Source organism: Megascapheus bottae, chromosome 15 (assembly GCF_031878675.1).
Source record: "Megascapheus bottae isolate mThoBot1 chromosome 15, mThoBot2.hap1, whole genome shotgun sequence".
NCBI lineage: Eukaryota > Metazoa > Chordata > Mammalia > Rodentia > Geomyidae > Megascapheus > Megascapheus bottae.
In genome coordinates, this window is record NC_143523.1 from 6,227,857 (window position 1) to 6,253,469 (window position 25,613).

General features: G+C 47.3%; 1 protein-coding gene across 3 annotated transcripts in view; it reads left to right on the forward strand.

The window, feature by feature from the left end:
- Chst15 (carbohydrate sulfotransferase 15) overlaps positions 1-25,613 on the forward strand; it is a 79,517-nt gene that overhangs the window by 36,402 nt on the left and 17,502 nt on the right. For all 3 annotated transcript variants that reach the window (XM_090345670.1, XM_090345671.1, XM_090345672.1), the window contains exons 2-5: positions 6,736-7,757; positions 8,749-9,088; positions 11,679-11,825; positions 15,893-16,049. In XM_090345670.1, coding sequence (XP_090201796.1) covers positions 7,212-7,757; positions 8,749-9,088; positions 11,679-11,825; positions 15,893-16,049 — 1,190 coding nt within the window. In that variant the 5' untranslated portion in view covers positions 6,736-7,211. The remainder of the gene's footprint in view (positions 1-6,735; positions 7,758-8,748; positions 9,089-11,678; positions 11,826-15,892; positions 16,050-25,613) is intronic.

Genomic DNA, 25,613 nt, shown 5'->3' on the forward strand with positions numbered 1-25,613 from the left:
CTTGCCCCACTTTTGTAACAAGTGAGGACTCTGGGCTCCACAGACAGGTTCAAGAGAGGGGTGACTGTACATTGTGGGGATCTCTGGGAAGATGTGTTTTGCACAGATAGGGTTCATGAAATGAAATGATAGCCTATGATGTCATTATACTATCAGGCATGCCAAGAGGTCATTACTAACATAATTGTTGATGATGAACAGAGAAGAGTATGCTTGAAAAATAACCACCAAAAAGCCAGAAGTACAGCTGTGGCTCAAGTGGTAGAGTGCAAGTTTTAAACAGAGGTGAGGAATGGTACTCATACCCTGAGTTTAAAGTCCTAGGACTAGTGAATGCACCCGGGGGCGCACGCGCGCACACACACACACACACACACTTTGGAGACCTCTTGTGGCTTGCATGGCACACATTTTGGCTGAGCTAAGATCTTCCCGGCCACAGCCACAATGATTACCTTGTTCAAGACGGCATAGGAAAAATGAAATCAGGCAAGGAATCATCTATAAAGGTCAAATTACAGGAGCGACTTGCTCTGCAGAGAGGAAGCAAGAGGCTAGAGAAAGGCCTTTCCACCAGGAAGTGGAGGAGTGGGGTCACTTGTTAAGATAACTAAAACAGAACAGCTGTAGTTGTCATAAGCACACGTTTTCCAGAAGATAATGTGGCATGTGATGTTTGGAACAGTTGTGTCTTGATTTAGGAACAGCTTCCATCTGGCTTTCCTGAATTATTTTAGCATATCTACTTCTGGTATCAGTGGAAGAGTTCTTTAAGGAAAAAGCATCAGTTTAGTGGACTCACTGTGTCCTTGGTGAGTTGCTTGGGCCTGCACTGCCTGATTCACAAACCCCTCCTAAACAAACCCAGTGACTTAGAGCACCATCCTTGATTCTCTCTCCCAAGCTCAGCATGGGTGTGCTTGCCTGGGCTTTCACTTGCCTCTTTCCATTTGTTACTACACACAGAAACTAATTGTGATTGGCTGGATCAGTTGGCTGCTGGCTGCTCCAGGTCAAACCCAGCTGGGTAGTGGTCTTCCACAGGTCTGCCATCTTCCTCTTGGCCCAGCCACGTTCTTCCATGGAGATGCAAAGATGTCAGAGGATGTGACACTTACATATCCTAGTGCATGGGCGTATGACTGGCAATCCGCACTTCTCTTGGTCAAAACAGGGGAAGTAGAGACAAAAGTCCATTGCTTTAGTTGAAGTAGCTAATGACTTTGAGAATACACTGAGATATAATCAGGCCTACTAAGGTAATCTATCACCAGTGATGCTTATTAACCATAACTGATATACTTCCTGTAGTCCAGGGCTGTGCATATGTAATACTAGCTAATACTGGTTGAGTATTAGCTCATGTGGCTTCATCTGCTTTCTAAAATCAGTCTGCGCAGTACTGACAGTAATGCTATGATTCCTCCCAGTTTACATCAGAAAACAGGGAGAAGACAGGTTGAATGTATTGCTCAAGGTCAAATCTGGGCAACTTGTCTCCAGCATCCAGGCTGTCAACCCCAATGCTATGTGTGGCATGTTGCCAACAGGGATGCCATTTGAGAACACAGAGGCCTAGATAACTTAGGTGGCTTGTCTGGGGTCCCTGGTTAGATAGGAGTTCAGAGTCCCAATCTGTGTCTTTTTCATGATGCTAGAGGCCAGTGAGTATCAACTGGAGGTACACCTTTATCCTATTAATTGACTATGATGCAGTCAAAATGTAAAACTCTTGGACACTGCTCATTTATTGTTTGTATAAAATCCTCTCGTCTTACTAGCTTTCTTTTGGGTTTTGGTGACATCTCTTATGATGTCTTTGAGCTAAATAGAAAAAAATCCTTTCTCTACTTGTTGATTAATATTCCTTGAAAAAAATGTATTTCCATATACTTAGCCCAAAGAGAGATGTCAGCATTTAGACATACTAATCAGAAAAAGGCTTTGTGTTCTAGTAAAGGTTAATTAAGAACCATTAAATTTTCCCCCTTAAAACATAAAAGTAAAATAATGTAATTAGCTATTTTTCCCTTTCTCCCCACAGAGGGCAAATGTAAATGTTTCACCTAAAGGAAGCTATTCACTTAAATCCATCCAGATTTCTTTTGAAGTTTTCATACATCTTTCTTCTGCTCTATCAGCTTATGGCTGCAATAATTTAATAAGTTTTTCCTAGGGTGAAATTGGATGCCCTTTATCGATCTTACACTGAGGGGGCATTCAATTACTTAATCCAAAGTGATATTTCTGTGTCTCTCAATTACAATTTTGTTATAAATGGCTTGCTAATGATGCTAAGGGCGCATAGGTTAATAGGGGGCATCCAAGCAAAGTCTGGGTAATTGAACGCTTTCTATTTGGGGACCAGTTATCTGATCTCTCACAGTGGCACTGGGCTCCCACACTTATGTCTGCATCTGTGGGGCACCAAATGGAGCCAGCCTGGGCTGGGAAGCAATTTCACTGAAATGTATACCTGAAGACTCGGGTTTTAATACATGAATGGTAGTGTGAAGGGTCCTGCTTAATTAGAGTCGAAAGGCACCAAATGTGGGCATTCCAGACAGGGGGAGTGCAGGGGTACAGGGCATTTCTTATTTCTCAGGAAGAACCTTGGGTGTTAGTTTTCTCAAGGACTGTTCATGGGATAACCTGTGGCATAAGGAAAAGACCAATTAAGGAACATGATAGCAATCTATTTTTTTCCAGTATAGGCACATTAGTTTTAGTTTTCTTCCCTGAAATGTGTTATTTAATAGCTACACATCTTATGAAGATCTTTTTGAAAAAGTACTTGGCAAACCTTAATTTCTGCATGTAAGTAAACCTCTACCCCCTGACTTGGGCTTTCAGTACCCTACAATGTATGGCTCCTGTTCACCCTCCTGAGCCCCGGTCCTAAGGCTGTGTCCCAGGCTTTGGCTCTCCAGGGTCTGGCTTCTCAGCCACTGGGAGAAGCTTTCCTCCCGTCATTCAGCCATCGCCTCAAATGGCTTCTCAGGTGAGTTCCTCCCTGATCACCTTCTGCATGGCTTTCCTTCTAAGACAGTAATTCTAACCTGGAGGTGATTGTACTGTGCTCTTCCCTTCCTGCCTAGGAAACTTTGGTCCTGTCTCCCAACAATTCTGGTTGTTGCATCTTAGGAGAGGATTCTACTGGAATCTGGCAAGTAGAGGCCATCCTGCAATGCCAAGAGCAGCCCCGTGACAAGGAATGACCCAGCCCTAACATGTCATTGTGTCAGTGAAATGCTCTGCCTTGCTTTTGTTGTTCTTGCCCTCCTAGCTTCCTCAACCCCTTAATCAGCCCCTGAAGTTATCTGACTCATTATAACTTCTTTATATCTTGTTGTCTTGCAGCCCCCAATCCTGGTGTGATATTACCTAACTCAGACAAGGATAAGGCCTCTCTCTTTTGGTCACCTCCACACCACTGTCATCTCCCTGAAGCTCCAGGAAAGCTTCACCTATGAAGTTGCTGGGCAGTGTAATCTCACAGATTGGTGATGATATTCCATATGCCAGTAGCTGCATATTTTGGTAAAGCTGGCTAGTGTAAGATAGTTTTGCATTGGTGTCAAAGAGGAGTCATCTCCCCTCCCTGTGTATTTCCTATACTAACAAATTCTCAACTCTTGCATTGTAACCCAGAGTTTTGTTATCCAACTATGATGCTGTCTGGAGTTTCAGACACCACTCACAGTCCTGGTTCCCCAGGTCACCCACACTCCTGTGGGAACTGGCCAGAAATGTGTGTGTTCCTACACCGTCTCGTGCAGTTCTGGTAACTCAATGTAAACATGGTTGTTAGGGAACTGTTCAGTTATGATCAGCAGTTTGTCACAAAAGATGCAGGTCAGAACCAGCCAGCCTGGAGAGAAGGAAATGGAGTGTCCTTGTCCTGTATGCCTGCTCCTACACGTGTTGTCTGACCCACAAGCTCTCAGATCCTTTAAGTATTTTTGTGGAGGTGCCATTAAGTAGGTGCGTTGATTACACTGGTGATCACTGATGATTAGCATCTCCAGCTCTACTCTTGTACCATCGGTTTGATAAAGTTGGGCTGAGATATGCAAGCTTCTTTCCAAGGTTTGGCCTTTCTGGGAGCCAGTTCTCCTTCTGAAGCCAAGCCACTTAGTGGCCTATCAGGAGCCACTCATTAGCACAAATTTGGGCATGGCTAAAGGGGCTTATATGAATAATGAAAGATGCTTCTGTCAGGCCCTACCAGTCAGGAGACTCCAAAGATAGAAATCTGTGTACTAAGAGCTGAGGATGAGTGAGTGAGTGAATGAATGACAAGTGATAAGAAAACACCATCTTTGACGTTTTGCCAAGGCTCAGGAGCATCTCATTTCTCTCCCACTGTGGAGACCGTCTGCTCTCCCTCCCTGGGTTTATTTACTTTCTTGAAATGAAATACCTTCGGCTTTGGTTAGGAATGTTTTGCCCATTCTGCTTGGTTCAGATTATGTACATTCTTGTCTTGTGGCTTCAAAGTCTGTGTGTGTGTGTGAGTGTGTGTGTGTGTAGAATCTAATTAGACCTTCAGCAGCTGAAAGACAGAAGAGTGTGAACTGCCTCTTGGTTGGACTCTTATTTTTAACCCCAGCTTGGCCTTGTCTTTGACATGTGAAAAAATGTTTTCTTGGCTTTAGCGATGGTGTTTCCAAGCAGGGGCTCTTGCCCTTTTGTTTCTTTGGTTTGGCAGAATTGTTTGTACCAAGTGATGGGTCAAGGGTGACCGAGCAATTTGGAAGCAGAAGCTGGAGCCTAAAAGTTCCTGATATACCCTCCAGCTGTCCTAAGGCATGGAGAAGGGGCCAGAGAGGGCAGCTCCTCCCACACTTCCCTCCCCTGTACACTTCCAGCTGTCTGGGCCCTGCATGACTCCCAGCTCAGCATCTACTGATCTGCCCTCCATCTATATGACATAAGACCTTAGTGAGAATGCCTTGGCTGACTATGTTTTGCCAGTTTTGCTTCTTATATTCCTGGCTATGGATTCACAGGGTTCATTATCATATTGAAGACCCTGAAAGTCCTGCCATAAAGAATCTTGTAGACTTTTTTCATCCCCTTTCTATTTTTCTCCAAATCCTTCAAGTACAAATACAGACAGCATGCAGAACATTTTGTGAGTGGAAGATGCTTTGCGAAAAACACTGCTTGGCTATTTCTTGGCCAACGTGTTTCAAGAAAACATGGGCTTTTCAGTCCAGGGGGCAGTGAGCATTTCTTATGTTGGGTTCTGATTGCTTGGTCCTTTAGCCAGTAGGTGGAGGCTCTGAAGGAGGGTTAATTAGTGCCACCTTTCTGAGTACAGAAAGGGGTTTTGAGAGTTGGGGAGGCGGATATAGCTGAGGCCAGTCTTATCCCATGTGGGTGTCAACCAACAATCAAAAATAATGTGGGTTGGGATTTTCCCATCTTGGATTGCATTTCAGATGTTCTTGGAATTAATTGGCAATGAAGATCTTAATAGTTATAATCATGGATGATGCTATTATTATCAATGTTACATGTCTTGATAGGGTATTAAATATTTTTCAGGCATTATGCAAACTCTTTACATATGTTAACTCATTTAGCATTTGTTACAAACTTACAAGGGAAATAACTATTTTTATTACAATTTTACAAGGCTCAGAGAGACTGAACAGCTTGCTGAAGGTCATATAGCTGGTGGATTCAGGTCTTACCACAGCTAGAACCTAAGTAGGTCTCCTCTGATTTTTGCTCATACAATGCTCCATTTATTGTCTTTAAGAAAGTGTGGTATGAACAACCACAGGATCACATTAATGGGAATTTTAAGAATCATGTCTTCTCCTGATGATGAAAATGAAAAATTACTTCAAGGTCTGAAATTTTATGTTGCTCCAAGGAATACTGTACATTGGATTTAATTGCTTAATAACTTAAAGTCAAATGATTTTTTTTTATGATGCACTCTACTGAAGAAGAGAACCATTTCATTGTTTCTAGATTTTCATTAACTTTTGCTTCCTGAAGTGATAGTAAAGATTAGCTGTAGCTGAAACACTGCTGCTTCTGGAGGGGCGGGGGGTAGGCAACCCTATTTTAACCCTATTTGTCTCTGCTCATTTAAAAATCCTTCTCATTGATGAAAAGCACTGACATTTTACTTCATCCTTAAAACTCAGGGTCATTATTCACACATCTGAGAATGGTAGCAAACGCCTGACTTTAGGGATGCTGTAGCTTGGCTGTATACAGGCAGAGGTACTGGAGGAAAATGGAATGGTGTGTGACATGTGGGTGGTACTGGTGGTGTTGGTGTTTAGGGCCATATTTGATGGCGGAAAAGGAGTTCCAAAGCCAAGCACAAGAACTTTCAAAGTGTGATGGTCATGCCTATGTTCTCAGCTACTCTTAGGTGGAGGCAGAAGATGGAGACTTCAAGATTGATAAAGGATTAAGACCCAATATTAAAAACAAAACTAAAGGACCAAGGTGGTAGCTCAAGTGGTCCAGTGCTTGCCTATGCTCAAAGCCCTTGGTTCAATCTCCAGTACCACAAGGAACCTGAAAGCTTCCTGTCCCACATCATTTTCTGAGATTTGCTTATAGCTGGGTAGGCATGGTGGAAACTTAAGAAGCATACGAGAGAAGTGCGAACATCTAACGTCTTCCTGGGCAATAATCCCTAGGTATCACTGTTACCACATAACAATATAATAATGTAATAACACTTATTTTCATTCTGTTTAGGAAATCTGGAATTTTTCAGTGTTTGCTCCAGGGGAACACGGGATGTAAAAGTGGAAGCCCTCTGTGGTGACGTGCCTGTCCATCCATCAACAAGACAACCATGATCTCTCTTAATCTCTCACGTCTCTCCGTGGTTTCCAGCAACACTGTTCCCACCTTTTTGGTTACCATGGGTAACACCTGAGCCAGGCAGACTTGTTTTTGAACTTGTGACCACTGTGGCTTGCGCAGAACATAGATGATTGGAGATTGTTTCCTTTTATGGTCTTGAAAAACGGAACCAAAGAATTTGCTTCCCTGTTCCCTAGTGTGTTGGTGTTGTCTCATTTTCACATTAGCCTCTGATGCTCATGCCTTTCTGACCGTCGTATGGAATCCTGGGACACCCTTACAGTTTCCCAGCACAGCTCACATGCACAGCGATTCCTTGGGGGTTTGCCCTTGGCCTGCTAAGCCGGCTGCCCAAGGGCACTATCATGAGGCACTGCGTTAATCCCTGTACACAGTTGTTACCTGACGACACCCACAAACAGCAAATTGGCTGCCGAGAAGGCCCCCATCACAGTCATCAGGTGTGCTCCACATGCAAAGGAGAGAACAAAATTCTGTTTCGTGTAGACAGTAAGCAGATGAACTTGCTTGCTGTGCTTGAAGTGAGGACCGAGGGGAATGAGAACTGGGGTGGGTTTTTGCGTTTTAAGAAGGGGAAGCGATGCAGCCTGGTATTTGGTCTGATAATAATGACCTTAGTCATGGCTTCTTACATCCTATCTGGGGCCCACCAGGAACTGCTGATCTCGTCCCCTTTCCATTCTGGGGGCTTTCCCAATAGCCCCAGCGTGATGGACAGTGACAACCCCAGTGACACGAAAGAGTATCATCACCAACCTTTTGTAAATAACATTTCCTACGTAAAGGACTATCCAAGCATTAAATTAATTATCAACAGTATCACTGCCAGGATTGAATTCACCACCAGGCAGCTTCCAGACTTACAAGACCTCAAGAGGCAGGAGTTGCATGTGAGTAGCCTCTTGCTTGTCTTGATTGACTTGGGAGGGAAAAAAAAAAATGAGGCTTTTCTTTCCTATCACCATCTTTGGGAACACAAAAGGAAAATGATAGAAATTTTTCTCGGATGTACCCAGGATAATATTTCTTTTCATGATAATGTCAGGGTTGACACTATGGGCCTTGAGCTTGCTAAGCAGGCCCGTTACCACTGGAGCCTTTGCTTATTTGTTTGACAGGATCTCATGGTTCTGCCTGGGCCAGCCTGGGCAGGGATCCTCCTACTTAAGCTTCCACGTATTTGGGCCCATACGCATAAACCACTAACTGTTCTGGGTCCAGGCTGCTTGTTGTTTTTTGTTTGGAACCGAGAGCCTTCCCCATCTTTGTCCCTGGAGTGGCTCCATGGTAGATGTCAGCCATGGCGCCTAGGCAAGCAAGGGTCATCGGACAGCTCCGCAGAAGGAAAGGTAGCTCCGTGTGTCGGTGCTCTGGCACCCTAAGCCGTTCTGAGCGGCCCCCTGCGCACGGTCAAGGGCTTCCCCGCTGCTGTCCGGACCGCACGGGGCCTGGCGCGCAGGCGCCACGGTTACAGCTGCCGTGCAGGGCCCCGTCGTCCACGCTCTGGTGTGTGCGGAGGGAGCACGGTCCCATGGCCCCTGACAGACGTGTCCTCTCCTGCTCCGGCCACTGCTAAGTCCCTGGCCCTCCACCAGCGTGGCCGACCCGCCCCTGCCGCGCCTGGCCCTCCACCAGCGTGGCCGACCCGCCCCTGCCGCGCCTGGCCCTCCACCAGCGTGGCCGACCCGCCCCTGCCGCGCCTGGCCCTCCACCAGCGTGGCCGACCCGCCCCTGCCGCGCCTGGCCCTCCACCAGCGTGGCCGACCCGCCCCTGCCGCGCCCGGGCCCCCGGACCCCCGGGCCCCGGGCCGGGTGGCCGCGCTGGCTAACGGTGCCTTCTCCCTGTGCGCCCTCCCTTCTCCCCCCGCCCCCCCCCCGCAGATGTTCTCGGTCATCCCCCACAAATTCCTCCCCGGCAGCGAGAGCCCCTGCTGGTACGAGGAGTTCTCGGGCAGGAACACCACCGACCCGTACCTCAGCAACTCGTACGTGCTCTACTCGCGGCGCTTCCGCTCCACCTTCGACGCCCTGCGCAAGGCCTTCTGGGCGCACCTGGCGCACATGCGCGGCAAGCACTTCCGCCTGCGCTGCCTGCCGCGCTTCTACATCATCGGGCAGCCCAAGTGCGGCACCACCGACCTCTACGACCGCCTGCGCCTGCACCCCGAGGTCAAGTTCTCGGCCATCAAGGAGCCGCACTGGTGGACCCGGAAGCGATTCGGTGAGGGCGGGGCGGGGACGGGTGGGCGCACCGGGGACCCTAGACGGGGGACCCTAGGCGGGCCCTGTGCTGCTGAGGGACAGGCCGGACCCCGGGAGCCTGGAGAGAGGAGGGATTGACGCGGCTCCTGAGTCTGAGGACTGCAGGACCAGACGGCATGGCCACCATCGGGCAAGGGTCCTCCCCCACCCCTCCCTCCTTCCCCGGACAGCATGGCGGCTAGAGAAACAAGGAGGCAGAGCCGCGCGCGCACAGAGGCCTCGCTTGGTAGTGAGCCACTCGCAGAGGAACGGAGTTACTCCAGGAAATCAGCACGTACCCCCTTTGCGGGCAGCGCCCAGTGACTCCATCCCCTTCCACGAGCCCCATCCCCACTCAGCCCCCCATACCGGAGACCCACCTCCCATCCTGTGGGCCTCCGGGGGACTCGCGCAAACCATCTCCACACCGTAGCAACCGTCCTCGGGCAGGGCCCACCAAGGCCTAGAGCTGTTGCCAGCCACCCAGCAAGCACCGACTGAGTGCCCCCTGTGTGCAGGACCAGGGAACTGGTACAGAACGGCAGTGGTTTCTGCTTCTGTCGGCTTATGTGTGTGAATGGGCGAGGGCGCGTGGCTAGAGATGGAACTCAAGACCTTGCACACGCAGGCAGTTGCTCTTGGTGCACGACTCTAGCAGGGAGCAATGTATGGCAGGACCTGGTGGGTGAGAAGCAGCCTGCTGGGCTGTGATGGCTTGCATGCAGCTGTGCGTTGTGCGCTACTTCATTGGAGCCCCTGCACCTGGAAGAGAGGCATCTGCTTCCAGCCTTGGCTTGTGTGTCCTTTCCTGGCTGCCTCATGTATTGTGGTATGAAACATAAAAGTAATATCTCTGGAGAATCTTCTTTCCACACTGCTTTGCCATGAGTTGACCATAGATACTCTGTCTATCCTTCCCTGTAGGCTGGTTTCTGCTCTAGCCCAACCCAGGCACCCTGGGGCACTCTGGTCACTGTTTCCTCTTCATAACCTTTTCCATTCTGCCAGGAGACGTTTGGTCACAGGAGCTACAGGATGATACATGGCCTGTGTTCTGCCAGAGTCTGGGCGGGCGGATCAGGGTGTTTTCCACATAAAGGGACCCAGGGACCCAGGTTGTTAGACAAGACTCATAAGTTTTCCTTAGATTTCTTCTTAAGAGCTTTTTAACAAACATTGCTTTTGATTTCATCGTCATGTTGTTCATCCTAGACTGCACAAAAAGTATTTTGTTGTTGTTGTTTTGTGGGTTAGAAGTAGCTGCTTTGGTAGCCAAGGCTTCTGGTCTGTATATATTTACCACAAGTTTGTGAACACACTTGACTGCTACAGGTTTCTAACTTCTCTCCATGGCCTCTTGTTTTCCCTTAATGAAAACTAGTTGCCCAGTGTCAGGGGAGAGAACAGAGCATGACTCAGAGGCTGGTATTCAGTGTTGCCTAGATCATAGTCATTTTAGTTGCTTAGGTATTGGGCTCTGTGTGTGTGTGTGTGTGTGTGTGTGTGTGTGACTGTTTACTAAAACTGGGTGCTGTTGGCTGACACTTATAATCCTATCTGCTTGTGAGGCTGAGATCTGAGGATCATGGTTTAAATAAGGCCTGGGAAGGGCATCAGACTCTTATCTCCAATTAACTACCCCACCTCTAGAAGTGGTGCTATGGCTCAAGTGAGAGTACCATCCTTAAGTGAAAAAGTTATGACTGTGCCCAGGCCCTGAGTTTAAGCCCCAGTACCAAATACAAGCATGCATGCACACACACACACACACACACACACACACACACACACACACACACGTTTGCAAGTAGAACTTGCTCATTTTTAAGTTTTAAATAAATTCTTATCACAGGGGTGATATACAGAGGAGTTACAGTTTCATAAGTCAGGTGTTGAATATATTTGTTTTTTGGACAGTGTCACCCCCTTCCTTTGTTCTTTCCCAGTTTTTCCCTCCTGGTCCCACCCACAAATTGCATAATTCATTTTCAACATAAGGTCTAATGAGTACCCCTGCTGTATCTCTCCATATATGTGAGAACTTGCCAACAGAGATCAAATTTCAGCCACTTGTAGCTGATTCCAGACTATGTCCATCTAAGAGATGGTGAATAGGCAGCAGGCTGCTGCCAGGCTTACACAGAAAGAGGCACTGGAGGTGCTAGGATGTGGCCCCTCTGGCTTGGCTGTCCTTTCTCCCTTCTCCTGGTTGACACACTGTTTGACCTGGGTGCCACTGCTGCCAGTCACTGGAGTCTCACATGGTGCCATGGTAACCAGCTCTAAACTCCGGCCCTCCGCATGGACACTTTCGGCGGTGTTGAATTAGTGTGCCATCCTGTCATTGGCCTCTGCCCGTCATGGCGGGAAGCACACATACATGTTCAGAAGGAGTACAGCAGTTCCCAAAGGTCCCTGGGGTAACCTCTGCTGATACTTCACCTGCACTCTGCCTTTTGTTGCTGTGGCTGGGCCCCTTGGGCCTTCACTTCCCCTTCCTGGTCATTCTCCAGGAGACTACCATCCCAGCAATAGCAACTTTGTCCTTAACCTCCTCTTGGTTCTTGCAGGAATTGTCCGCCTGCGGGATGGGCTGCGCGACCGGTACCCTGTGGAAGATTACCTGGACCTCTTTGACTTGGCTGCACACCAAATCCATCAGGGACTGCAGGACAGCGCCACAAAGGAGCAGAACAAGATGAATAAGATCATTATTGGTATGGCTGGGGGCAGTGCCAGGGCTTGTGCGAGCAATTCCTGGGGCCAGCTCCGCCTCATATGCAAAGCTCTGAGCATCCCTTCCCTTCCTCACCAGGCTGTCTCTTGTATATCTGTGTAAATGTTCCCATCACCTCTACCAGTAACAGAAAACAGAAACATTTAGACAGCTTGTCCCTTCTGTGAAGACTTGGGGAAAATTTTTTTTGTTTTTATTGACCCAAGTGAGACTACCGATTAACCATTGATTTAATACTTGGGCTTTTGTAACCTGGGCTTCTGCTATCATATGGGGAATAAGGCAGCATCTCCTGAACTGGGCAGTCCTGAGCACCTTCTGGACTCAGTCACTGGGTAAAAACAATGGGCAACCTAATGCCTGTGGGAATTCAAAATGAAGTTGCTTGATTAATCACTTCAAAATCTGTAAGACTGTTGGGGACATATAAATAGACTTTACAGAGTTCATTTTAATTGTGAAAATTTAGTTGTTCACATGTTTGGGGTTGTATTTTTGATAGTTTCAGGGTTTGAACTTGATCTCACATTTGCTGGTTGGGTGCTCCGTTGCTGAGCCACTTCTCTAGTCTTTTTCTGTGCCGGTACTGGGTTTGAACTCAGGGCCTTGCACTCTTGCTTGGCTTTTTTGCTCAAAGCTGGCACTCTATCACTTGAGCTACACCTCTGCCTCTTGTGATGCTTATTTTTGTGCTAGGGTCTTGTTCTGCCAGGTGTATGCTTGTGCTGCAATTTTCCTATTTTAGACTTCTGTTAGAGATCGTAATGCAGGCATGTGTCCCACACCTAGCTTCTTTTCATTGAGAAGTAGGAGGCTTGCTGACCTTTCTGCATAGGCTGGCCTGAAATCACAGTCTTTCCCATCTCAGCCCTCCATGTAGCTTAGGATGACAGGCATGTGACAACAAGTTGCTGTTGATTGGTTGAGGTGGTACGTGGGGGTGGTGGTGGTGAGTTCTTGTGAACTTCCTTACCTGAGCTGGCCTCAAACCATGATCTTCCCATTCTCAGCATCTGAACTAACTTGAATTACAGAGATGAGCCACCTGCTTCTGGCTTACATGTAATATGTGTACATGCAATATACACAATATAATAGGATCAACATATATTTAATAAACATAGTGTATATGTAATGAAATGGTTAGTGCAACCAAAAAAATTGAGCACATTTATTTCTTCACATAGCTTACTTTCTTCTTGATGGTGAGAGTACCTGAGATCTACTCTCTTGGCAACTTACTACATGCGTTATTACCTGTAGTCAGCAGACTGTACATTTAGACCTCTTAGTCATCAGTCATACTCTTTTTTTTTTTTTTACTGGAAATCATCTGTGGACAACCTGAGTATTGCTGATGCCATTGGAAAGAGAGACATTTCATCACACCTTTTGCTTAAATTGGTTGCTGGCGGTACTAATCTAGTTTTGAATTTTCCTGGGTGTACTATATTTTGATTCTGTAAACCTAGCAAATTTCTCCATGAGCAGGATGCATTGCAATCCACTGCTTGTATAAGAATCTCTTTGTGACTGTTGCATCAAGTGGTTATTAGTCTATGCCAAAGCTAACTCAGAAGTTACATCATTAGGAGATAGCAGATGCCTCCCACCTGCAGCATGAATTGGTTGCTGGTTATTTTTTTTTCTCAAACTTAGAGGCCCAAACACCCCCAAATATGTATAATTAATATTTTGTTGTGTCTCCCATACCATGTGACTCTGGGAAACTCTAAGGTTCTGTGAAAGAGGGAAAATTATTCATCCTCTGTCCAGGAAACTGAGACTTAGATAATAAATGAAAAGTCTGATTTGTTTTCTAACTTTAGTTACTGTTATGTTTTAAAAGAAATAAAAATTCCACACTGGTATTTACTCTAAGCTGGAGTTGATATGCTTTATGGTAGCTTCATGAAATGATAGGCAGGGCAGACAGACATAAAGAGCTGGCATCTGGCCCTGTGTATTGTCACCAGCTATGTGATAAGTGAAGCTTCCGTCCTGAACTTGGTTTTTGTCTTTACAAGGAGATTAGTGGGCCAGGTCAGTTCTGGGCTTCTTTCCTCCCCATAATGTGACTCAGCTCTGCTTCGCCCTTCTTTCCCTTTGGAGCCTTGGCAGAACCAGAAGGCCCTCTCACCACCTTGGGCAAGATCAGAGGGAGTCTTTCCTTAGCAGTCTCTGGCAGCGAGAGGCACACAGGAAGCTGGAGATTTGGACACATTGAAAGGCCTCTGCTTCTGTTAATATAGCACCCTGCCTTTCCAGGCTCTGTACTTTGTGTGGTATCTCAAATTCCCTTCCTCCCTCCCCGCCTCCCTCCCTGCCCGCTGCCCTCCCCTGTGCTGGGGGGAAGGGCACATTCTCCTTTAGGGTCCTGCAGCTGCTGGGCAAGTGCTTTATCACTGAGCTATATACTCATAACCCTCTGATGGATTTTCATTTTTCCTTCCAATACTGAGGATTGAAATTAGGGTCTCATTCATGTGAAGAGCTTAAGTTGTACCACATAAGCCCCATCCCAGTCCTTTTGATTTTAGTTTGTTTTTGAGATAGGTTACCGGTAACTGTGCTTGGACCATTCTTGGCCCGTGCTCCTTCTACCTCTGCTGCCCAAGTAGCTGTGATGACAGGGTGGGCTATCACACTGGCTCTTAATGACTTCGTGAATTATCGGTTCTTCTCTTTAGGCTGTAAAATCTGAGTGTTTTGCTTTCTTCAACTGTGTCCAGTGACGAGCACGAAGAGGGACACAGATTAGATACCAAATGAATGCTTTTTAGGCAGATAGAGGATGGATGATGGATGGGTGGACAGACAGACAGGAAGAAGAACAGTTGCCCCTGGAGTTCCTGGTATCAGTTCCTTTTTGAGAGCTGAAAGAATTTATGCCAATTTCATTTTAGGTACGCCTGTCTTTTGTATTCCCTATTCATTGTGGGAAGAATTCTCAAAGAACTTCTGATTAAGTTGCCTTTTCATATCCTAGGGAATTATGTCTTACAAAAAATAGTAAAGGAAAGCAGGCCAGAAGAGAAATGCTCAGCTGACGTGATTACACATCCAACAGAAGAAATGCGCTTAATGCCTTAATGCGCTTATCACTGACCAAAAACGCTGTCTTTTGATTCAGATTTTCTCTGAATGAAAGATTTGAGATGTGTCTTATGGTTCTGTGCACCGTGTCTGGGTATTGATTATAGAACTGATAGATTGAGTTGCCTTCCCTCTGAAGCTAGTCTTTAAAAGATTATATAGAGAATAAGCTCAATTATCTGAGAGAGATTGTGTTGTTTAGATCCTTGTGCTTTGCCCTGAGTGCTGTCCTTTGGAAAGTATGCTTAACAGTGCCACTTTTCAGTCATGTGGACTGAGAGAAAACAGAGTTGGGACCTGTTTTCCCAGCCAGCACTGAGGGGAGTGCTAGCAGTGGGAACGGTGGACAGCTGGCCTTGCAGAAGACAGACCCAGGCTGACACACCCCATGGTCTTCTGGCAAAGCCTTCTCCCTTTTGGTCTTAGAGTGTGCTGTGAGACTAACGAATTACAGTTCTCAGAAAAGACAGATGAGTATTGCGTCCAGCTTTCCAGTGAGGGTCAGCTTCCCCAGACAGCCTTTCTCCCCGACACTTTTTGGAGGAAACCATCTAATACAATCTCAGTGGGCTCTTAAAATGCCACAGAGCATTGAGTTGCCAGCAGAGTTAAGCATTATGTAGTGGAAATGTTATGGATACAACTAGAAGTTATTTGTGTTAATCCTGGAGAAAGGAGCTGGGGCAGAAAGGGATGCTCAGTGTGGTACAGATTGCCTGGATTTCCAGACAGTGATGGGGGGAGGGAAGAAAGGGGCCTTAGTGGTCGGGGGCTCGCTGCAGTGGAGGTAGGAGGGCCCATGTGTCCTGTCAGGGATGTCTGACCGGCTTGCCTGTGACAGCTGTTTAAGAGGAAGGCATGAGAGCCACACCTGGCCTCTAGCTCAGCTCCAAGTGGGATCCTTACTCTATACCCGAGCAACTGCTCATTTGCTGGATCTTCTGTTTTCAGGAGAGGCCAGTGCCTCCACCATGTGGGATAACAATGCCTGGACCTTCTTCTATGACAACAGCACAGACGGCGAGCCGCCATTCCTGACCCAGGACTTCATCCACGCCTTTCAGCCCGACGCCAAGCTCATCGTCATGCTCAGGGACCCTGTGGAGCGGTGAGCCCTGGGAGGGGGCAGGGGGCGCCGTGCTGTGCATTGGGTGGGAAGACAGGTGCTTTGGAGCACAGTGTGTGCCTCTCATCACAAAGAGGATGTTTTACTAAATTTAAGAGAAAACCAAACAAAAATAAACAAACTAAACTTGCTATGTTACTGCTATTTCTTACGTAAATGTTATTTTAATACAATCCTCCCAGCCTTTAAACAAACTGTAGACTGTTTTCTTAGCAATTTTGATGCTAGGCTGTGGGTCAAGGCCTCTGGAGGGTTTGACCTAGGAATGTGGGGTGATCTTAGGATGTGGAGAGGTATCCTCAAGATCAAGGGAGTCAGGGATCTTTGTGTGAGCTTACAGCAAGAATTTCATACCTGCCTCACTCCCCCTCCTCCAACTTGGTTGATCCTTTTTCTTTGAACTGTGCACTCCAATTTTTCTTGAGACCCAAAGGAAGAAACAGAACTGCTTTGCCTTTAAGATCAGGAGTTGCCTAAACTGTGATTCTGAATGGACAGTACTGGGGTGACCTGGCAGCACTGGAGGGTGATTGACATCCATTACAGGGCTACTAGGGCCTTAAGCTATTTAATCTAGTGCTCCCTCTAATTGGCACCATTTAAGAAATAGGAAGGGGGGGCAGCCCAGTCTTCCCAGAGTCCTCTGAGACAAAAGCTCCTATTCCAAGATGGCAAGCCTAGGTTGGAAAAACCCAGTTCTTCCTGCTTTGAGGCCAAGTCTGTCTTTTTGGTCGCATCATACATTGGCCCCATTGTCTTCTCTCATCCAATGCTAGTTTTTCCCAAGGGGCAGCGCATGTTAAATATTTAAAAGACAGAGAAGGCCATAGTTCTTAGTGTCTTGTTTTTCTTTGGGCCAACTATGTTTTGTTACGGGGTGAATCATATCTTCAGAAAGTATGTGTGAAGCCCTAGGTCCCGGTACTTGTGATTGTGTCTTTATTTGGAAATAGGGTCTTTGCAGATGCACTCAAGGTAAAGTGAGGTCATGCTGGGCCAGGGAGGCACTTTGAGAAGAGATTTGGGGTATATGGCCTAAAGCCAAAGAATGCCAGTGATCACTGGCATTTGATCTGGGATACAGGCTTGGAATAGATTCTCCATCAGAGCTCCCAGAAGGAACCAGCTGTGCCAACACCTGGATTTTAGATTCATAACTTCCTGAACAACAAAGAAACAAATTTCTGTTGTTTTATGCTACTACATTGTGGTGATTTATACAGCTTTGCCCCAATGGTAACAATAGGCATATTTTAAAAAATGGAATGGACTATAATACTAGCTACTCAAGAAACTGAGATTTAGAGGATTAGGATTCAAGGCTAGCCTGGATAGAAAGTTTGCTAGACTCCATTTCTAAAATAGCCAGCCTAAAGCAGGACTAGAAATATGGATTGAGTGGTAGAGCATTTGCCTAGCAAGTGTGAAGCCTTGAGTTCAAGCATCAATATTGACCCAAAAAAAAAAAAAGTGAAAGGCAGGGAGGAAGAAGGGAAGAGAGGAGGGAGGAAGGGAGAGAGGAAAGAAGAGAAAAAGGGAAGAAGGGAGGAAGAAAGAGAGGAGCAGAATGGTAGAAAATACTTTAGGAAACTATATAGAAAACTTTTTGCGTGGGCTGGGAGTTTGGCCCAGTGGTAGAGTGCTTGCCTAGCATGCACAAAGACCTCGGTTTGATTCCTCAGTACCACATTCATAGAAAAAAGCCAGAAGTGATGCTGAAGCTCAAGTGGTAGAACTCTAGTCATGAGAAAGTCCAAGGACAGTGCTCAAGCCCAGGACTGGCAAAAAAAGAAAGAAAGAAAGAAAGAAAGAAAGAAAGAAAGAAAGAAGGAAGGAAGGAAAGAGAGAGAAAAAGGAAGGAAGGAAGGAAAGAAAACCTTTTGCATATACCACACCGATAATCTCCCACTTTGATCATTGTTGTTTACACTTCCCTGGGTTTTCTTCTAGATTTCTTTTCTATGCACATGAGCCTGGTGTGGTGAGTACACAGTTGAGTAAATGTACGACCTAGCCTCTTCTTTCACTTGAGGACATGCTTGCTGAACTGAGGTCCACAGAGGCCTCAGAATATGTGTGGCTCCTGAGAGAGTGAGTGAGTGACTGCCCGAGGGATTGCCCGCAGAATTGCCCTCAGGAGCCACCCCTGTGCACAGCATAGCCTGCCTGGGCCAGGTCCAGGGCAGCTGCTGCATGCCTTCCCTCTTTCCCACAAATCTCCTAGCCTCAGGAGCCCACATCAGCTTCAGGCTGCCAAACCCTACCTGCTGCCCTCCTGTGAGCTCAGCTCTCATGGAGTGGGCTGTTCCCTGGGTCAGAACAGCTGTGCTAGCTGGATGTGCTCTTCTGGAGACCCAACTGCAGAGTTTATTGCATGACCTCTTGCCCGAGAGGACAGGCTTGCCCAGGGAACTGACCCCACACCACCTGCTGAGGTGTTTTCACAGCTGTTCTTCCTCCCTCCCCTGTGCCCGCTAGCCCAAGTTCTCAGGGTGGAACAACTGTACACTGTCAGTTCACCACGTGGCTTCCCATCACTCCTCCTGATTTCCAATTCCCAGGAAGGCCAGGCTGTGCCCAGCTTCAGGGCCTGGAGTGTAAACAGCAGGGTTTGGTAACACTTTGGGCAGAGGTAGGGACCAGTCCATCTGCAGTTGCTTCTGTTTATGTTCCTCTGCTCTGGCTAAGAAGGGGGTGAGGCTCATGGGCTAGTGGGGTAGTCAGGCAGGGCCTGCAGACTTAGCAAGAACCAGAGGTGGGGAGGGTGTAGAGGCTCCAAGTGAGAGGGGCCACTGCACTGGAGCAATGCCAGGTTGGGTTTTAAAGGATGAGAAGTAGTTTATTTGCCACACAAACAAGGGAGTAAGAGGAGCCAATGGGAAGAAGCATTATCTGCAGAGAGGACAGCTCTCCACGGAGGCAGAAATGATGTGTCCTCTGGAGAGTGGACCCAGCTTGCCTTCCTCCCTGGAGTTCTGCCTCTACTTCGAAGGTGAGCCTTTGAGCAGGTAGGTAGCCAGCCTTAGACACTGGGCCAGGAGCAGGACTTGTCTGCTTTACCTCCAAGACCCAGGCACAAGCCCGCCATCTTGGAAGAGGTTCACATCGGTGACTGTCCCCCTGAGGGCACCAATGTTTTTTTTGTTGGGTTTTGGCAGCAATGCTGGGGCTTGAGCTCAGGGCCTCTCATTCTTGCTTGGCTTTTTCACTCAAGGCTGTTGCTATACCACTTGAGCTGCACCTCCATGTCAGGCCTTTTGCTGGTTGATTGGAGGTAGGAGTTTCTCAGAATTGTCTCCCTGGGCTGGCTGGAGGATCCTCAGATTTCACCGTCTTGAATAGCTAGAATTAAACAGGCATGAACCACCAGCATGTGGCAATAACTTTCTTCTCCTTCCCTCTCCCTCCTTCCCTCCCTCCTTCCCTCTCTCCTTCTCTCCCTCCCATTCCCCCCCTTCCTTTTTTCCTTTCTTTAAGAAATACCCTATACTAGGCACCAAAGGTCCTTGCCTCTCCGCTCCTTACACTTGTGTCAGATTGCTCAACATTCTTGGGTAACCTGCCTTCTGCTGTGTAACAAGATGCTCCAAAGACATAGTAGCGTATAGCAATACCCAATTATTATTTTGTAATTTCTGAAAGTCAAGAACTTGGGCAACTCTCTACTGGTTCTCTGCTTCAGGGTCTTTCTCAAGGATGTAGTTGGCGTGCCCCCTTAACTGGCTGTGACTTGCACTGTGTCACTTGGCTTTAGGTAGATTTAGCTCCTCAAGGGCTATTGAAACAGGAGCTTCTGTTCTTTGCTGGTTGTTAGATGAGACTGTCCTCACTCCCTTGTCATCAGGCCTCTCTAGCATGGCTGTTGACTTCAAAGCAGCACGAGGAAGTTAGGAGATCCGAAGTCATGGCCTTTTATTGACTAATCACAGGAACATTCCATCACGGTTGCCGTAGTCTATTGGTTCTAGAAACAAGTCACCAGCCAATTCAGGTGGAGGGGAGTAGCTAGGGATTACTGAGGCTACCTTAGAAGTCAGCCAACTCTCACCCCTGCGTTCTGCATTCCTGATCTATGGCTCAGAAGCCTCACTTCTGTCCTGCATCCCAGAGAAGCCAGCCAGCTTTGGACCGGCTCCTGCTACAATGGGTGGGTGTCCTGCGCATGGTTTCCCCTGGGTTACTGACAACAGCAGCTGTTTCATTGCTCTGGAAACGTTTATATAAATATGCAACCATAGGAATCTCTCCTTGGGAAACCTAAAGCCTCAGGGCCTATGTGAAGTGGCTGGCTTCCCCATCTTAGCCATAGAGATGGTGATAAATATTGTGTTTAGGTCACTCTTGAGGAAACAAACAGTGAACCCCAGGCCCCATTAGTCTAACTGGCTTCTAGGCCTTTCGCCCACTTTAGTCATTTTCTGACTTTGCACTTCTGCACGTGGGAGATGCCTTGGGTTGCTCCATGCCAGTTGCATTGGCCCGAATGATTCTTTTCCTTCTGCAGATCTGCTTGGCAGGAGAGGGTAAGGGGATTATTTCTAGTTTTATATTTACATATAGCTTGGATTTCTATAATTAATCCAAGGTCAAGTGTGTAAAACACGCTGGGGTTGGAAGCCAAGTCAAATTAAGTTTCCAGAGAAAGATGTAAATAGTCCTTTTTTTTTTTTCTGGAAGAGATTATAAGAATAATGGAAAGAAGTGGGCGGGATGGTTCAAATGACAGGGGCCAGCCAGGAATTTGTGTTCCAAGTTTCTCTGCCTAAGAGATTGCAATAATTTTGAACTAAGGTAATGTATTCCTCTGCTAAATCACCTACTTAATTAGGAAAGAACTGCCAACTGCAGGCAGAATTTTTCATTTAACACACTTACATGGTCAGCAGCTCACATTCAAATGCAGCTTACATTGGCCTCCTGCCTCTTCATTTGTGACTCAGAGGCCTTCCAGCCTCCATTGGATGTGACCAGTGGCAGGAAGGTTCTGGCCCTTTGACCTCATTGTGTTCCTCTTCCATTCCAGGGAGAAGGGTCAGGCACCGTCTGGTGTGGATTGTTCCATTTTGTCTCCAGTTTGTCTGTAACTCTGCATGGACTCGCAGTACAGTGTCCCAAACTGACCACCACATTTCATACGAACTCAGTTACTGAGACTTGATTTTGACCCACATCTCTGGAGCTTTGGAACTTGGGTAGCCATTTTCCTCATCTGCTTATATAAACTGATTTAAAAATAAAAACAATCCCTGGACTGTCTAAATAATTAATCTACTTATGATGATAAGTGAATGAGGCTTTTAATGAAAGACATCTGTTTATATACAGTTGCCCGTGGGGACATGGAGTAATAACTTGGCTAAACATTTAGATAGGAAGCAGGATTCATGATTTCTTTTCGTCTGAAGAGTATGGAGTGGTCATGTGGGCGTGTATGTACATTCTGTGTGTGTGTGTGTGTGTGTGTGTGTGTGTGTGTGCGTGTGTGCGTGTGTGCGTGCGTGTGCGTGAGACATGTGTCTCAGGGTCATGATGATAGAAATAGTTTCCAGGTATCCAAATAGTCCACATTAGAGCCACAGGTCTGCCATTCACTGGCTTTCCTACCTGGGGCAAGTCATTTAATCTTTCAGTGCCTCATTTCCTCCTCAGTAAAATGAAGGAGGAAATAGTACGGGAGGGAATAGGCCTTCCTTTAGGATGGCAGAACAGAATGACTCAACATTCATAGTAGTGCGTTTAAGTGGTGCTGGAAAAATGGAAAAATATTATCTGTTGTTATTATTAGGTATCAGCAGTAGCTAATAAGGACCAAGCTGACCACATAGTCTTGATAAGCCAGTACACACCTAGGAGAACCAACCATCCCGTGGCCCTCCCTTGTGGAGCCTGTGGCTAAAGGCAGGGCCCCAGTAAAATCCACACTCTAACATGACTGCAACACCTGTCCCAATTGACCTCTGTGAGTCCTGCTCAGATAGGGCCTCATTTGGGCTTTGCCAGCAGGTGGGAGAGTTGTCGGGACACATGCACAGGTGGGGTATATAGGCTCAGAGGGGTAAAGTCACCCAAAGTCATCTAGGGAGTCTGTCAGCAGCCACACTGGAGTTCAGTTGCCTGTGGTCTAAGAGCCAAGCATTTCACTTCTGTCACGAGTCAGTTCCTGGGGTCCATGCATGAGACTGCCGCTTGTGTGAAGCGGGTTTGTGGAGAGACAGGCTGATGGAGTGACTCGAGCCTTGAATTGGCCCGCAACCCTCCACCCCCAGCTCTCACTCCCTCCTTGGCTCTAAGACTTGGGGGATTGAGAAGGGCAGGGGTAGGGGGAGGGGGGTTGCGGGGGCCCAGGCCCGTAGCTTACCTAGCATGCATGAAGCCCAGGGTTCGATTCCTCAGTACCACATACACAGAAAAGTGGCCCTGTGGTTCAAGTGATGAAGCACTAATCTTGATCAAAAGTGTCCAAGGACAGTGCCCAGGCCTGAGTTCAAGCCCCAGGACTGACAAAAACAAAACAAAACAAAACAAAGAAACAAAACAGTGCAAAGGGGTCTGGAGAGAGTCCTTGCACTGCTTGTCATCTGTGCACTGGTGCCTCATGCCTCTAGTCATTTTTCTGTTGGTTTATTTTATTTTTACTTTTTGGTAGTACTGGGGATTTGAACTCAGGGCCTCCCACTTGTAGTCAGATGCTTTACCACTTGAGCCATTCCACCATCACAGGACCTGTAATTATTATCCAACCTATTCTGAAGGCTGAGATCTAACAAGTATGGTTAAAAGCCAGCTGGGTAGAAAAGACTCTTTATCTTCAAATAACCAGCACAGAACTATAGAGGTGTGGCTCAAATGGTAGAGCATGTACCTTGAATGAAAAAGCCAAGCAAGAGCACGATGTCCTGACTTCAAGTTCCAGTACCAGCACATAAACAAAAAAGTCTATGAGACTCTTAATTAAACCTCCCAAAAGCGAGAGGTAGAGCTGTGGCTCCAGTGGTAGAATGTTAGGCCAAAGCAGGATGCCCTGAGTTCAAGCTCTAGTATCAGCATGCATACGTAAAAACGGCTAGCTGTTAATTTCCTGGTGAGTTGAGGCATTTCATGTCTCAGAAATCTCCTGTTTGGGCGTTACCGAAGACCTTTCTCAAAAGTAGCCTTTAAGGCTATTGTAATGGGACTGAGCCATCCAACCACCAGAGGGGGGGCGGGGGGGGTGAGGGCAGCGGTTGGCCCATGCCTCCAAGCAGGGAGAGGGAAGCATCAGCAGGACGCAAGGACAGAAGGGGCCTTTGTGTTAGTCCTCCTGAGGGTTGTTCAGGGGTGACCACCTGGCATAAATAGTGGGGGAAACTATCATGCTGGAAATCCCAGTATGTTCCACGCTGTTTATGTGGGGTGGTGGTGTGGGAGGTATTTGCAAAGCCATCTGTGGTCTTTAGTCCCACAGGGGCTGTTTGCAAAGGGTGATTCATGGGAATGTTTTGGAGATACCTTGAGGCGAAGAGCTTCTGTGCTATTCCACAGGCCAGGTAGGGAAATACACTGTGGGCAGCCAGGGAGAATTGAAGGATTCATTGTCCAGAGTCCTAGGGCCTATGAGCATTGGAGGAGTGGTTAGCATGTGCATCCAGGTTTCAGGCCCAAAAGCTGGCCTGGCCTGTCACCTGAGTGGCTGCTGGGAGCTCCTTATTTTCTCCTCCATACATCTGTATGGAGGAGGGCTCTCAGAGGTGCCAGAAATGTTCATGCTATGCCACTGAGGCCCTGGATACGGGCTTAGGACTGCAATTCCTGGAAGGAACCCAGCTGTGCCCAAGAAATGTTGGGCTTTGAGGGGAAGAGATGACCTCTGTTCCCTCAGTGGCCTCGGGGTTTTCACTCCTTTTTTGTGTATGTACCAGTACTGGGGCTTGAACTTGGGGCTGAGTGCTCTCCCTTATCTTTCTCCCTCAAGGATGGCTCTCTGCTGCTGAGCCACAGCATCACTTCCAGCTTTTTGGTGGTTAGAGAAAAGAGTCTTATGGATATTTCCCCCCCAGGCTAGCTTTGAAATGTGATTGATCCTTAGATCTCAGCCTCCTGAGAAACTAGGATCTGAAGTGTGAGCCACCAGCACCTGGCAGTTTTGTACCCTGTACGTAGGTCCAAATATGGGTGCCTTTACCTGGTAGAAAGTGATTCTCATCAGCATCACCTGTCCAGCCTAAGGTGGAATGCCTAAGGTGACCTTTGGCATTTCCTCCAGGTGAGCTAGCCTGGCCAGGCCTGCCTTATGCCTACTGATGACATACTCATGGCTTGTGATTCAGGGAGACAAAAGGGCTCCTTTCCAGCCACCTGCACTGGCCTTTTGTTTCTTGAAGAGAACATGTCCATAGTCATTATCATTGGCACTGTATTAGAGGTTGGGGAGTTATTGATCAGTGATTTGATTTTGGATGCTGGCAGTAGAGAGTAATGAGGCCAGTTGCACGAGCTGTCATGTCTGTGACCGCATTTATTATGGCTCTCCTCTGCGGCAGGACTGTGAGGTGGGGTTTGTGAATTGGAGGACGTAGGTATGTGGCCACCTCTTGGGCTGCTGGGTGAGGAAATGTGGCTTTTCACCTTGGTGTTGTTGAGAAGCTGGCAGGCAGGGGCTGGAGAAGCACAGGAGGGGAGAGGTAGTGTCTCTGGAGAGGAGCAGTCAGGAGGAGTCAGAGCCCTATGCCCCCCACATCAGCACTCACCACAGATCTTTGCTCAAGGTCAGATGCACACAGTGGTAACTAGGTGAAACTTCCCAGCTGAAGGCCATCAAGAGCTTGCACATGTTTGAGTGTGTGCTTTGGCATGCCTCTAAATAGGTTTAATGATTTCGGATATGGCCCCTCTAGGGTCTGGCCTGCTAAAACCAACAGGCACTTATTGGGATGATGGAAATGTTCTGGTGTTCGGCAGTGGTGTTATGTATAAAACTTCATGCATATCTTAAAAACTACTGAGTTTTAGAGGGTGAATTTTATTGTGCATGGATTATATCTCAATATAAAAATGATATGAGCCAGACACCATTGGCTCATACCTATTGCCCTAGCTACTCAGAAGTTTGAGATCTAGAGACCAACCCAGGCAGAAAAGTTCCCTGACTTGGCCTCCAAGAAAAACTAGTAAAAAACCGAGCGGGTGGCTTGGCTTATGTGGTAGAATGCTGTTGCAGCAAGCTCAAGATCTTGAGTTCAAACCCCAGTACTACCCACATACACACACACACATGCACACGCACACACGCACACGCACACGCACACACGCACGCACGCACTTACTCATTCTCAAAACCGAGAACAAAAATACTATAAAGGCGGGGCCAGGAGTTTGGCCTAGTGGTAGAGTGCTCACTTAGAATGCACGAAGACCCAGGTTCCCTTCCTCAGTGCCACATACATAGAAAAAAAAGCTGGAAGTGGTGCTGTGGCTCAAGTGATAGGGTTCTAGGCTTGAGAAAACCCAAGGACAGTGCTCAGGCCCTGAGCTCAAGCCCACGACTGGCCAAAAAAAAAAAAAAAAGTA